The 12,603-nt window shown below is 56.4% G+C and overlaps 1 protein-coding gene across 1 annotated transcript in view; it reads left to right on the top strand.

Moving 5' to 3' along the window:
• Positions 1 to 12,603, top strand: part of SPTBN4 (spectrin beta, non-erythrocytic 4) — a 72,849-nt gene that overhangs the window by 58,348 nt on the left and 1,898 nt on the right. The window contains exons 26-33 of the mRNA XM_063182016.1: positions 960 to 1,098; positions 1,183 to 1,267; positions 1,972 to 2,168; positions 3,443 to 3,828; positions 3,923 to 3,995; positions 5,011 to 5,294; positions 9,750 to 9,923; positions 11,760 to 11,802. Of these exons, the coding sequence (XP_063038086.1) occupies positions 960 to 1,098; positions 1,183 to 1,267; positions 1,972 to 2,168; positions 3,443 to 3,828; positions 3,923 to 3,995; positions 5,011 to 5,294; positions 9,750 to 9,923; positions 11,760 to 11,802 (1,381 nt within the window). The remainder of the gene's footprint in view (positions 1 to 959; positions 1,099 to 1,182; positions 1,268 to 1,971; positions 2,169 to 3,442; positions 3,829 to 3,922; positions 3,996 to 5,010; positions 5,295 to 9,749; positions 9,924 to 11,759; positions 11,803 to 12,603) is intronic.

Genomic DNA, 12,603 nt, shown 5'->3' with positions numbered 1-12,603 from the left:
ATCACAGACCCAAGAACCATGTCCTGTTCCACCAAGGACCCAAGGACCATGCCCTGGTCCATCTGAGGGTCCATGTCCTGTTCCACCATGGAACCAAGAACCACATCCTGCTCCATCTGAGGGTTCATGTCCTGGTCTATCACGGACCCAAGAACCATGTCCTGTTCCACCAAGGACCCAAGGATCATGTCCTGGTCCATCTGAGGGTCCATGTTCTGTTCCATGACCCAGGGATCAAGTCTTGGCCCACCAAGGACCCAAGGACCATGTCCTGGTCCATCTGAGGGTCCATCACAGACCCAAGGAGCATGTCCTGGTCTCCATGGTGCCACCATCCCATGTCCTGCTCCATCTGAGGGTCCATGTCTTCTTCCATGATCCCAGGAACATGTCCTGGTCTGTCTGAGGGTCCATGTCCTGTTCCACCGTGGACCTAAGGATCACATCCTGGTCCATCCCAAGATCCCATGTCCTGGTCCATCTGAGGATCCATGTCCTGGTCCACCATGGACCCAAGGACATGTCCTGGTCTCTCATGGTGCCACCATCCCATGTCCTGCTCCATCTGAGGGTCCATGTCCTGTTCCACCATGGACCTAAGGATCACATCCTGGTCCATCCCAAGATCCCATGTCCTGGGCCATCAAAGGATCTGGGTCCTGCTCCACCATGGACCCAAAGACCATGTCCTGGTCCATCCCAAGGTTCTGTGCCCTGGTCCATCTGAGGGTCCATGTCCTGTCCCACCATGGTTCCAAGGACCATGTCCTGTCCCACCATGGCTCCAAGGACCACGTCCTGTCCCACCATGGACCAAAGCACCAAATCCTGTCCCACCATGGCTCCAAGGACCACGTCCTGGTCCATCAGGAGGATCTCCCACCCTTCCCCATGCCGATGTCCCCTCCCAGCCACCAAGGACCTCCCTCCATCCCCACCCGTGTCCATCCCCGCCCCAGGGACGTGTCCTCGGTGGAGCTGCTGATGAACGACCACCAAAGCCTCAAGACGGAGATGGAGGCGCGCGCCAAGAGCGTGGCCACCTGCCTGGAGCTGGGCAAGACCCTCATCCTCAGCAAGAGCCCCGCGGCCGACGAGGTGCCCGGGGGGGTGGACAACGCGGGGACGGGGCCCTGGTGGGACCCGCGGGGTGTCCCGAGCCACGTGCCCACCTCCCCGCAGATCAAATCCCACATGGAGAAGCTGCTGGCCAAGAAGAAGGAGGTGACGGAGAAGTGGGACAAGCACTGGGAGTGGCTGCAGCAGAGTGAGTGGGCACCGGGGCGACGGCAGAAGGTTCCTGGGGGATGTCGAGGGCTGGGGGGACGCCGGGTCTCGGGGTGTCGTGGAGGACACCAGTTTATGGGGGGTCACCAAGTTTTGGGTGGACGTTGGGTGTTGGGGGGACACCAGGTCTCGGGGTGGGCATTGGGTCGTGGGAGTCAGTTTGTGGGAGTCAGCAGGTTATGGGGGACACGAAATTATGGGGGACACCAAATTATGGGAGACACCAAATTATGAGGAACATGAAATTATGGGGAACACCAAATTATGAAGAACACAAAATTATGGGGAACACCAAATTATGAGGAACATCAAATTATGGGGATCACCAAATTATGAGGAACATGAAATTACGGGGAACACCAAATTATGAGGAACATCAAATTATGGGGAACACCAAATTATGAGGAAAATCAAATTATGAGGAACACCAAATTATGAAGAACACAAAATTACGGAGAACACCAGATTATGAGGAACACAAAATTACGGGGATCACCAGTTTATGGGGAACACCAAACTATGAGGAACATGTAATTACGGGGAACACCAGACTATGAGGAACACGAAATTACGGGGAACACCAGACTATGGGTGACACCAAATGATGAGGGCCACCGGCCGATGGGTGAGCCCAGCCCTGGGGCGACCCCGCGGCGGTGACGGCGGCCCCGGCTGTGCCGGCAGTGCGCGAGGTGCACCAGTTCGCGCAGGAGGCCGTGGTGGCCGACGCGTGGCTGACGGCCCAGGAGCCGCTGCTCAAGAGCCAGGAGCTGGGCAGCAGCGTGGACGAGGTGGAGCAGCTGATCCGGCGGCACGAGGCCTTCCGCAAGGCGGCGGCCGCCTGGGAGGAGAGGTTCAGCTCGCTGCGGCGCCTCACCACGGTACGGCCACCGCGGGGTGGGACAGCTGGGGGCTCTGCAGAGCCATCTCCTCGTCTGACCTTGGTCTTCATCCCGTGCCCGTCTCTGTTGGGGTTTCCGTGGCCTGGCTTTGTCCTCTTCATCTCCATCTCCTGGCTTTGTCCTCTTCATCTCCATCTTCATCCCTGTCCCATCCCCGACTCCATCCCTGTCCCCATCTCACCTCCGTCATCTCCATTGACATCATTTCTATCTCCATCTCCATCATCTCCATCTGCATCCCATGGCTATCACGTCTCCATCTCATCCCCATCTCCATCATCTCTTTCTCCATCTCATCTCCATTTCCTTCATTTCCATCTCCATCCCATCTCCATCATCCCCATCTCCATCATCTCCATCTCCACCCCATCTGTCATCTCAATTGCCATCTCCATGTCATCCCCATCCTCATTTCCATGTCATCTCCATCTTCATGATCTCCATCATCTCCATCTCCAACTCATCCCCATCTCCATCTTCATCATCTCCATCTCCATCACCCCCATCTCCATCATCTCCACCTCCATCTCCATTCTATCTCTATCCCCATCTCTATCATCCCCATCTCATCTCCATCTCATCCCCATCTCCATCTTCATCATCTCCATCCTATCTCCATCTCCATCATTGCTCCCGCCATCTCATCTCCATCTCATCCCCATCTCCATCATCTCCATCTCCATCCTATCTCCATCTGCATCTCCATCACCTCCATCCCATTTCCATCTCCATCTCCATCTCATCCCCATCCCCATCTCCACCATCTCCATCTCATCCCTATCTCCATCCCCATAATCTCCATCCCATCTCCATCTCCATCTCATCTCCATCCCCATAATCTCCATCCCCATAATCTCCATCTCCATCCCATCTCCATCTCCATCCCCATCACCTCCATCCCATCTCCATCTCCATCTCCATCTCATCCCCATCTCCATCTCCATCTCCATCCCCATCCCCATCTCCATAATCTCCATCTCCATCTCCATCTCCATCATCTCCATCCCATCTTCATAATCTCCATCTCATCCCCATCTCCATCTCCATCCCATCTCCATCTCCATCTCCATCTCATCCCCATCTCCATCTCCATCTCCATCCCCATCCCCATCTCCATAATCTCCATCTCATCCCCATCTCCATCTCCATCTCCATCCCATCTCCATGATCTCCATCCCATCTCCACCCCATCTCCATCCCATCCCCATCCCCATCTCCACCATCTCCATCTCCATCCCCACCGCACGGCGCAGATCGAGAAGCTCAAGGCCGAGCAGAACAAGCAGCCGCCCACGCCGCTCCTCGCCCGCAAATTCCTGGGGGAGCCCCCGGGCGCGGCGGAGCCCCGGCGGCCGGAGCCGCGCGTCGCCTACGTCCGGCACGAGCTGCGGCCGGAGCGCCTCCAGCCCAAGCTGGACCGCGTCCAGACGCCGGTCACCGACGCGGCGGCCACCGAGCCGCCTCCGGCCGCCGTCACCGCCGTCGCCGCCGTCACCGCGGAGCCGCCGGCGGCCGCCAAGGCGCAGGAGGAGCCGGGCGAGGCGCGGCCGGAGCGGCGCCGGGAGCGCCGGGAGCGCCGGCTGGAGCGGCAGGAGTCCAGCGAGCCGGAGGCGCCGCGGCACGACGGCAAGGGCGGCGGGTGAGCGCGGGGACGCCGAGGGGACGCGGCGGGGACACCGCGGGGAGGGGACGGGGCTGAGGTGATGCCACCCCGCTCTCCAAATGTCCTCCAGCAGCAAAGCCACCCTGGCCGACATCGTGGAGCAGCTGCAGGAGAAGGAGGCGGGTGGCCCCGTGCCGGCTTCGGTGAGTCCTTGGGGCCACCTTGGTGACTCTTTGGTGGCCCCTCGGTGACCCTTTGGTGGCCCCAAGGATTCCTCTTGGTGTCCCTTTGGATTCCCCTTGGTGCCCCCTCCATGTCCCCCTGGAGATGCCCCATTGTCCCCTCCATGTCCCCCTGGAGCTCCCTGAGTGTCCCCCCATTGTCCCCTCAGTGTCCCCTCCATGTCCAGCTCACTGTCCCCTGCTGTCCCCTGGAGATCCCCGCGTGTCCCCTCACTGTCCCCTGGAGCTCCCTGAATGTCCCCTCACTGTCCCTCTCTGTCCCTCACTGTCCCCTCACTGTCCCCTCTCTGTCCCTCACTGTCCCCTCTCTGTCCCTCACTGTCCCTCACTGTCCCCTCACTGTCCCTCACTGTCCCTCACTGTCCCTGCTGTCCCCTGGAGCTCTCTCATTGTCCCCTCACTGTCCCCTCATTGTCCCCTCACTGTCCCTCACTGTCCCCTCATTGTCCCCTCACTGTCCCCTCACTGTCCCCTCACTGTCCCTCACTGTCCCCTCACTGTCCCTCACTGTCCCCTCATTGTCCCCTCATTGTCCCCTCACTGTCCCTCATTGTCCCCTCACTGTCCCTCACTGTCCCCTCACTGTCCCCTTGCTGTCCCCTCATTGTCCCCTCATTGTCCCCTCATTGTCCCCTCACTGTCCCCTCACTGTCCCCTCTCTGTCCCTCACTGTCCCCTCACTGTCCCTCACTGTCCCCTCACTGTCCCCTCACTGTCCCTCACTGTCCCCTCACTGTCCCCTTGCTGTCCCCTCACTGTCCCCTCATTGTCCCCTCATTGTCCCCTCACTGTCCCCTCGCTGTCCCCTCACTGTCCCCTCGCTGTCCCTCACTGTCCCTCACTGTCCCCTCACTGTCCCTCACTGTCCCTGCTGTCCCCTGGAGCTCTCTCATTGTCCCCTCACTGTCCCCTCACTGTCCCCTCACTGTCCCCTCACTGTCCCTCACTGTCCCTCACTGTCCCCTGCTGTCCCCAGCCCCGTGACCGCGACTCCCCCGCCCGTCTCCCCGCGGGCCCCGAGTCTCTGCCGGAGCGGACGCCGCGCCCGGATCGTCCCCGCGCCCGGGACCGGCCGAAGCCGCGGCGCCGCCCGCGCCCCCGGGACTCGGCGCAGGGCCCGGCGGAGCCGCGGCGCTCGCGCTCGGCGCCGGCCCAGGGCAGCGCGCCGCCGCCGCCGCCGCCCGCGCACACCGTGGCGCACGAGGGGTTCCTGCTGCGCAAGCACGAGCTCGACGGCGCCGGCAAGAAGGCGTCCAACAGGTCCGGGGTCGGGACGGCGCCGGGAGAGGGGCCTTGGCCAAGGGTTGGGGTTCATCAGTGGAAGGGGTTCATCAGGAGTTGGGGGTTCACCAAGGGTTGGGGTTCATCAAGAGTTGGGGTGCTCCAAGGGTTGGGGTTCTCCAAGGATTGGGGTTCACCAAGGGTTGGGGTTCATCAATGGAAGGGGTTCACCAAGGGTTGGGGTTCATCAATGGAAGGGGTTCATCAAGAGTTGGGGTTCTCCAAGGGTTGGGGGTTCTCCAAGGGTTGAGGTTCATCAATGGAAGGGGTTCATCACGGGTTGGGGTTCACCAAGAGTTGGGGTGCTCCAAGGGTTGGGGTTCATCAGTGGAAGGGGTTCATCAAGAGTTGGGGTTCTCCAAGGGTTGGGGTTCATCAATGGAAGGGGTTCTCCAAGGGTTGGGGGTCTCCCAGGGTTGAGGTTCATCAATGGAAGGGGTTCATCAAGATTTAGGGTTCTCCAAGGGTTGGGGTTCATCAATGGAAGGGGTTCATCAAGAGTTGGGGTTCTCCAAGGGTTGGGGTTCATCAATGGAAGGGGTTCATCAAGAGTTGGGGTTCATCAAGGGTTGAGGTTCATCAGTGGAAGGGTTCATCAAGAGTTGGGGTTCTCCAAGGGTTGGGGTTCATCAATGGAAGGGGTTCATCAAGAGTTGGGGTTCATCAAGGGTTGAGGTTCATCAGTGGAAGGGGTTCATCAAGAGTTGGGGTTCTCCAAGGGTTGGGGTTCATCAATGGAAGGGGTTCTCCAAGGGTTGGGGGTCTCCCAGGGTTGAGGTTCATCAATGGAAGGGGTTCATCAAGATTTAGGGTTCTCCAAGGGTTGGGGTTCATCAATGGAAGGGGTTCATCAAGAGTTGGGGTTCACCAAGGGTTGGGGTTCATCGAGAGTCGGGGGTGCTCCAAGGATTGGGGAGCAGCAATGGAAGGGGCTCTCCAACGGTTGGGGGTCTCCAAGGGTTGGGGTTCATCAATGGAAGGGTTCATCAAGAGTTGGGGTTCACCAAGGGTTGAGGTGCTCCAAGGGTTGGGGGGCAGCAATGGAAGGGGTTCATTGAGAGTTGGGGTGCTCCAAGGGGTGGGGGTCAGCAAGAGTTGAGGTTCATCAATGGAAGGGTTTCATCAATGGAAGGGGTTCATCAAGGGTTGAGGTTCATCAATGGAAGGGGTTCATCGAGAGTTGGGGTTTCTCCAAGGGTTGGGGTTCATCAGTGGAAGGGGTTCATCAAGGGTTGGGGTTCACCAAGGGTTGGGGTTCATCAATGGAAGGGGTTCTCCAAGGGTTGGGGGTCTCCCAGGGTTGAGGTTCATCAATGGAAGGGGTTCATCAAGACTTGGGGGTTCTCCAAGGGTTGGGGTTCATCAATGGAAGGGGTTCATCAAGAGTTGGGGTTCACCAAGGGTTGGGGTTCATCGAGAGTCGGGGGTGCTCCAAGGATTGGGGAGCAGCAATGGAAGGGGCTCTCCAACGGTTGGGGGTCTCCAAGGGTTGAGGTGCTCCAAGGGTTGGGGGGCAGCAATGGAAGGGGTTCATTGAGAGTGGGGGTGCTCCAAGGGGTGGGGGTCAGCAAGAGTTGAGGTTCATCAATGGAAGGGTTTCATGAATGGAAGGGGTTCATCAAGGGTTGAGGTTCATCAATGGAAGGGGTTCATCAATGGAAGGGGTTCATCAAGGGTTGAGGTTCATCAATGGAAGGGGTTCATCGAGAGTTGGGGTTTCTCCAAGGGTTGGGGTTCATCAATGGAAGGGGTTCTCCAAGGGTTGGGATTCATCAAGGCTGGGGTTCACCAAGAGTTGGGGTTCACCAAGAGTTGGGGTTCAACAAGAGTTGGGGTGCTCCAACGTTTGGGGTTCATCAATGGAAGGGGTTCATCATGGGTTGGGGTTCAACAAGAGTTGGGGGTTCTGCAAGGGTTGGGGTTCATCAGTGGAAGAGGTTCATCAATGGAAGGGGTTCATCAGGAGTTGGGGTTCATCAAGGGTTGGGGTTCACCAAAGGTTGGGGTTCATCAGGAGTTGGGGGTTCTCCAGTGGTTGGGGTTCATCAATGGAAGGGGTCCATCAAGAGTTGGGGGTAACCAAGAGTTGGGGGTCTCCAAGGGTTGGGGTTCTCCAAGGTTTGGGGTTCATCAATGGAAGGGTTTCATCAAAGGTTGAGGTGCTCCAAGGGTTGGGGTTCATCAATGGAAGGGTTTCATCAAGAGTTGGGGTTCACCAAGAGTTGGGGTGCTCCAAGGGTTGGGGGTTCACCAAGGGTTGTGATTGATCCGTGGAAGGCGTTCACCAAGGGCTGGGGTTTCTCCAAGGGTTTGGTGTTCATCGGTGATGGGGTCCACCAAGGGTTGGGGTTTCTCCAAGGGTTTGGTGTCCATCAATGGAGAGGTTCACCAAGGGTTTGGTGTCCATCAGTGATGGGTTCCACCAAGGGTTGGAGTTCCATCAGTGATGGGGTCCACCATGGGCTGGGGTTTCTCCAAGGGTTTGGTGTCCATCAGTGATGGGGTTCACCAAGGGTTTGGTCTCCATCAGTGATGGGTTCCACCAAGGGCTGGGGTTCCATCAATGATGGGTTCCACCAAGGGCTGGGGTTTCTCCAAGGATTTGGTGTCCATCAATGATGAGGTTCACCAAAGGTTTGGTGTCCATGAGTGATGGGGTTCCACCAAGGGCTGGGGTTTCTCCAAGGGTTTGGTGTCCATCAGTGGAGAGGTTCTCCAAGGGTTTGGTGTCCATCAGTGATGGGGTCCACCATGGGCTGGGGTTTCTCCAAAGGTTCAGTGTCCATCAATGGAGAGGTTCACCAAGGTTTGGTGTCCATCAATGATGGGTTCCACCAAGGGTTTGGTGTGCATCAATGATGGGTTCCACCAAGGGCGGGGGTTTCTCCAAGCGTTTGGTGTCCATCAATGATGGGGTCCACCAAGGGTTGGGGTTCCATCCATTATGAGGTCAACCAAGGGTTTGGGGTCCATCAATGGAGAGGTTCACCAAGGGTTGGTGTTTCTCCAAGGGTTTGGTGTCCATCAATGATGGGTTCCACCAAGGGTTTGGTGTGCATCAATGATGGGTTCCACCAAGGGCTGGGGTTTCTCCAAGCGTTTGGTGTCCATCAATGGAGAGGTTCTCCAAGCGTTTGGTGTCCATCAGTGGAGAGCACCCACCACAACCTGGGCTCCCACCACGAGCAGGTCCTGGGTGAACCTCTACTGCGTGCTGGCCAAGGGTGACCTGGGCTTCTACAAGGAGGGATGGGGGTCCATCAGTGATGGGGTTCCACCAAGGGTTGGGTTTCTCCAAAGGTTTAGTGTCCATCAGGGATGGGTTCCACCAAGGGCTGGGGTTTCTCCAAAAGTTCAGTGTCCATCAATGATGGGATCCACCAAGGGCTGGGGTTCCATCCATGATGGGGTCAACCAAGGGTTTGGTGTCCATCAATGGAGAGGTTCACCAAGGGTTTGGTGTCCATCAATGATGGGGTTCCACCAAGGGCTGGGCTTTCTCCATGGGTTTGGTGTCCATCCATGATGGGGTCAACCAAGGGTTTGGGGTTCATCAATGGAGAGGTTCACCAAGGGTTTGGTGTCCATCAGTGATGGGTTCCACCAAGGGCTGGGGCTTCTCCAAGGGTTCAGTGTCCATCAGTGATGGGTTCCACCAAGGGTTTGGTGTCCATCAATGGAGAGGTTCACCAAAGGTTCAGTGTCCATCAATGATGGGTTCCACCAAGAGCTGGGGCTTCTCCAAGGGTTTGGTGTCCATCAGTGATGGGGTTCCACCAAGGGTTTGGTGTCCATCAATGGAGAGGTTCACCAAGGTTTGGTGTCCATCAATGATGGGTTCCACCAAGGGTTTGGTGTCCATCAATGATGGGTTCCACCAAGGGCTGGGGTTTCTCCAAGCGTTTGGTGTCCATCAGTGGAGAGCACCCACCACAACCTGGGCTCCCACCACGAGCAGGTCCTGAGTGAACCTCTACTGCGTGCTGGCCAAGGGTGACCTGGGCTTCTACAAGGAGGGATGGGGGTCCATCAATGATGGGTTCCACCAAGGGCTGGGGTTTCTCCAAGGGTTTGGTGTCCATCAATGATGGGGTCCACCAAGGGTTGGGGTTCCATCCATTATGAGGTCAACCAAGGGTTTGGGGTCCATCAATGGAGAGGTTCACCAAGGGTTGGTGTTTCTCCAAGGGTTTGGTGTCCATCAGTGATGGGTTCCACCAAGGGCAGGGGTTTCTCCAAGGGTTTGGTGTCCATCAGTGATGGGGTTCACCAAGGTTTGGTGTCCATCAATGATGGGTTCCACCAAGGGTTTGGTGTCCATCAATGATGGGGTTCCACCAAGGGTTTGGTGTCCATCAATGGAGAGGTTCTCCAAGCGTTTGGTGTCCATCAGTGGAGAGCACCCACCACAACCTGGGCTCCCACCACGAGCAGGTCCTGGGTGAACCTCTACTGCGTGCTGGCCAAGGGTGACCTGGGCTTCTACAAGGACGCCAAGGGCCCGGCGTCGGGGGCCACGCACGCGGGGGAGCCCCTGCTCAGCCTGCACCGCGCCGCCAGCGAGGTGGCCAACGACTACAAGAAGAAGAAGAACGTCTTCAAGCTCAGGTGGGTCCTGGCCTTGCTCGCTTTTGGGGTTCCTGGTGGCACTTTTGGGGTTCCTGATGTCATTTTGGGGTTCCTGGTGGCACTTTTGGGGTTCCTGATGTCACTTTTGGGGTCTCCGATATCACTTTTGGAGTCACTGATGTCATTTTCGGGGTCACTGATGTCATTTTGGGGTTCCTGGTGGCACTTTTGGGGTTCCTGGTGGCACTTTTGGGGTCACTGCTGTCATTTTGGGGTTCCTGGTGGCACTTTTGGGGTCTCCTGTTGATTTGGGTGGTTCTGATGTCACTTTTGGGGTTCTTGGTGTCACTTTTGGGGTCTCTGGTGTCACTTTTGGGGTCACTGATGTCACTTTGTGGTCTCCTGTTGATTTGGGTGGCCCTGATGTCATTTTGGGGTTTCTGATGTTATTTTTGGGTCTCTGGCACCATTTTTGGGGTTTCTGATGTCACTTTTGGGGTTCTTGGTGTCTATTCTGGGGTTTCTGGTGGCACTTTTGGGGTTTCTGATCTTATTTTGGGGTCTCCCGTTGATTTGGGTGGCCCTGATGCCATTTTGGGGTTTCTGATCTTATTTTGGGGTCTCTGGCACCATTTTTGGGGTTTCTGGTGGCACTTTTGACGTTTCTGGTGTCACTTTTGGGGTTTCTGATCTTATTTTGGGGTCTCCTGTTGATTTGGGTGGCCCTGATGTCATTTGGGGGTCTCCGATGTCACTTTTGGGGTTTCTGATGGCACTTTTGGGGTCTCTGATGGCACTTTTGGGGTCTCCTGTTGATTTTGGAGGCCCTGATGTCACTTTTGGGGTCTCTGGTGGCACTTTTGAGGTTTCTGGTGTCACTTTTGGGGTCTCTGATGTCACTTTTGGGGTTTCTGGTGTTATTTTGGGGTCTCCTGTTGATTTGGGTGGCCCTGATGTCATTTTTGGGGTCTCCAATGTCATTTTGGGGTTTCTGATGGCACTTTTGGGGTTTCTGATGTCATTTTTGGGGTCTCCTGTTGATTTGGGTGGTACTGATGTCACTTTTGAGGTTTCTGGTGGCACTTTTGGGGTTCCTGATGTCACTTTTGGGGTTTCTGATGTCCCTTTTGGGCTGTCTGACACCACTTTTGGGGTCTCCTGTTGATTTGGGGTTTCTGGTGTCAGTTTTGGTGGCCCTGATGTCATTTTGGTGGCCCTGATGTCATTTTGGTGTTTCTGATGTCACTTTTGGGGTCACTGATGTCCCTTTTGGGGTCTCCTGTTGATTTGGGTGGCCCTGATGTCATTTTTGGGGTCACCTGTTGATTTGGGTGGTTCTGATGTCACTTTTGGGGTTTCTGGTGTCACTTTTGGGGTCGCTGATGTCCCTTTTGGGGTCTCATGTTGATTTGGGTGGTTCTGATGTCATTTTGGGGTTCCTGGTGGCACTTTTGGGGTCACTGATGTCACTTTTGAGGTCTCCGATGTCACTTTTGGGGTTTCTGATGTCATTTGAGACCTCTGATGTCATTTTTGGGGTCTCCTGTTGATTTGGGTGGTACCGATGTAACTTTTGAGGTTTCTGGTGTCACTTTTGGGGTTCCTGATGTCACTTTTGGGGTCTCCTGTTGATTTGGGGTTTCTGGTGTCAGTTTTGGTGGCCCTGATGTCATTTTGGGGTCTCCGATGTCACTTTTGGGGTCACTGATGTCCCTTTTGGGGTCTCCTGTTGATTTGGGTGGCCCTGATGTCATTTTGGGGTTTCTGATCTTATTTTGGGGTGTCGGGCACCATTTTTGGGGTCTCCTGGTGGCCTTGGTGGCGGTGACGCCCCGAGGTCCGGGGGGACACGGTGACATTGTCCCCGTCCTGCAGGACCGGCGACGGGAGCGAGTTCCTGCTGCAGGCCAAGGACGAGGTGCGGCTCTGGGGGGGCTTTGGGGGTTTTGGGGGGGCTTTGGGGGTCTCATGGTGGTTTTGGGGTCTCATGGAGGTTTTGGGGGTCTTTGAGGGGTTTGGTGGATCTTGTGGAGGTTTTGGGGGGTCTCATGGACGTTTTGGGGGGGTCTCATGGTGGTTTTGGGGGTCTCATGGAGGTTTTGGGGGTCTCATGGTGGTTTTGGGGGTCTCATGGACGTTTTGGGGGGGTCTCATGGAGGTTTTGGGGGTCTCATGTTGGTTTTGGGGGGCTTTGAGGGGTTTTGGGGGTCTCATGGAGGTTTTGGGGGTCTCATGTTGGTTTGGGGGGTCTTTGACGGGTTTTGGGGGGTCTCATGTTGGTTTTGGGGGGGTCTTTGTCAGATTTTGGGGGGTCTGATGGACGTTTTGGGGTGTCTCATGGAGGTTTTGGGGGTCTCATGTTGGTTGTGGGGGTCTCATGGAGGTTTTGGGGTATCTCATGGAGGTTTTGGGGTGTCTCATGGAGGTTTTGGGGTGTCTCATGGAGGTTTTGGGGGTCTCATGTTGGTTTTGGGGTATCTCATGGAGGTTTTGGGGGTCTCATGTTGGTTGTGGGGGTCCCATGGAGGTTTTGGGGGGTCTCATGGAGGTTTTGGGGGTCTCATGGTGGGTTTGGTGGATCTTGTGGTGGTTTTGGGGTGTCTGATGCTGTTTTTGGGGGTCTCATGGAGGTTTTGGGGGGTCTCAAGTTGGTTTTGGGGTCTCATGGACGTTTTGGGGGTCTCATGTTGGTTTTGGGGTCTCATGGAGGTTTTGGGGG

Source organism: Melospiza melodia, unplaced genomic scaffold (assembly GCF_035770615.1).
Source record: "Melospiza melodia melodia isolate bMelMel2 unplaced genomic scaffold, bMelMel2.pri scaffold_140, whole genome shotgun sequence".
Classification (NCBI taxonomy): domain Eukaryota; kingdom Metazoa; phylum Chordata; class Aves; order Passeriformes; family Passerellidae; genus Melospiza; species Melospiza melodia.
This window is presented reverse-complemented; position numbering and strand designations above follow the sequence as displayed.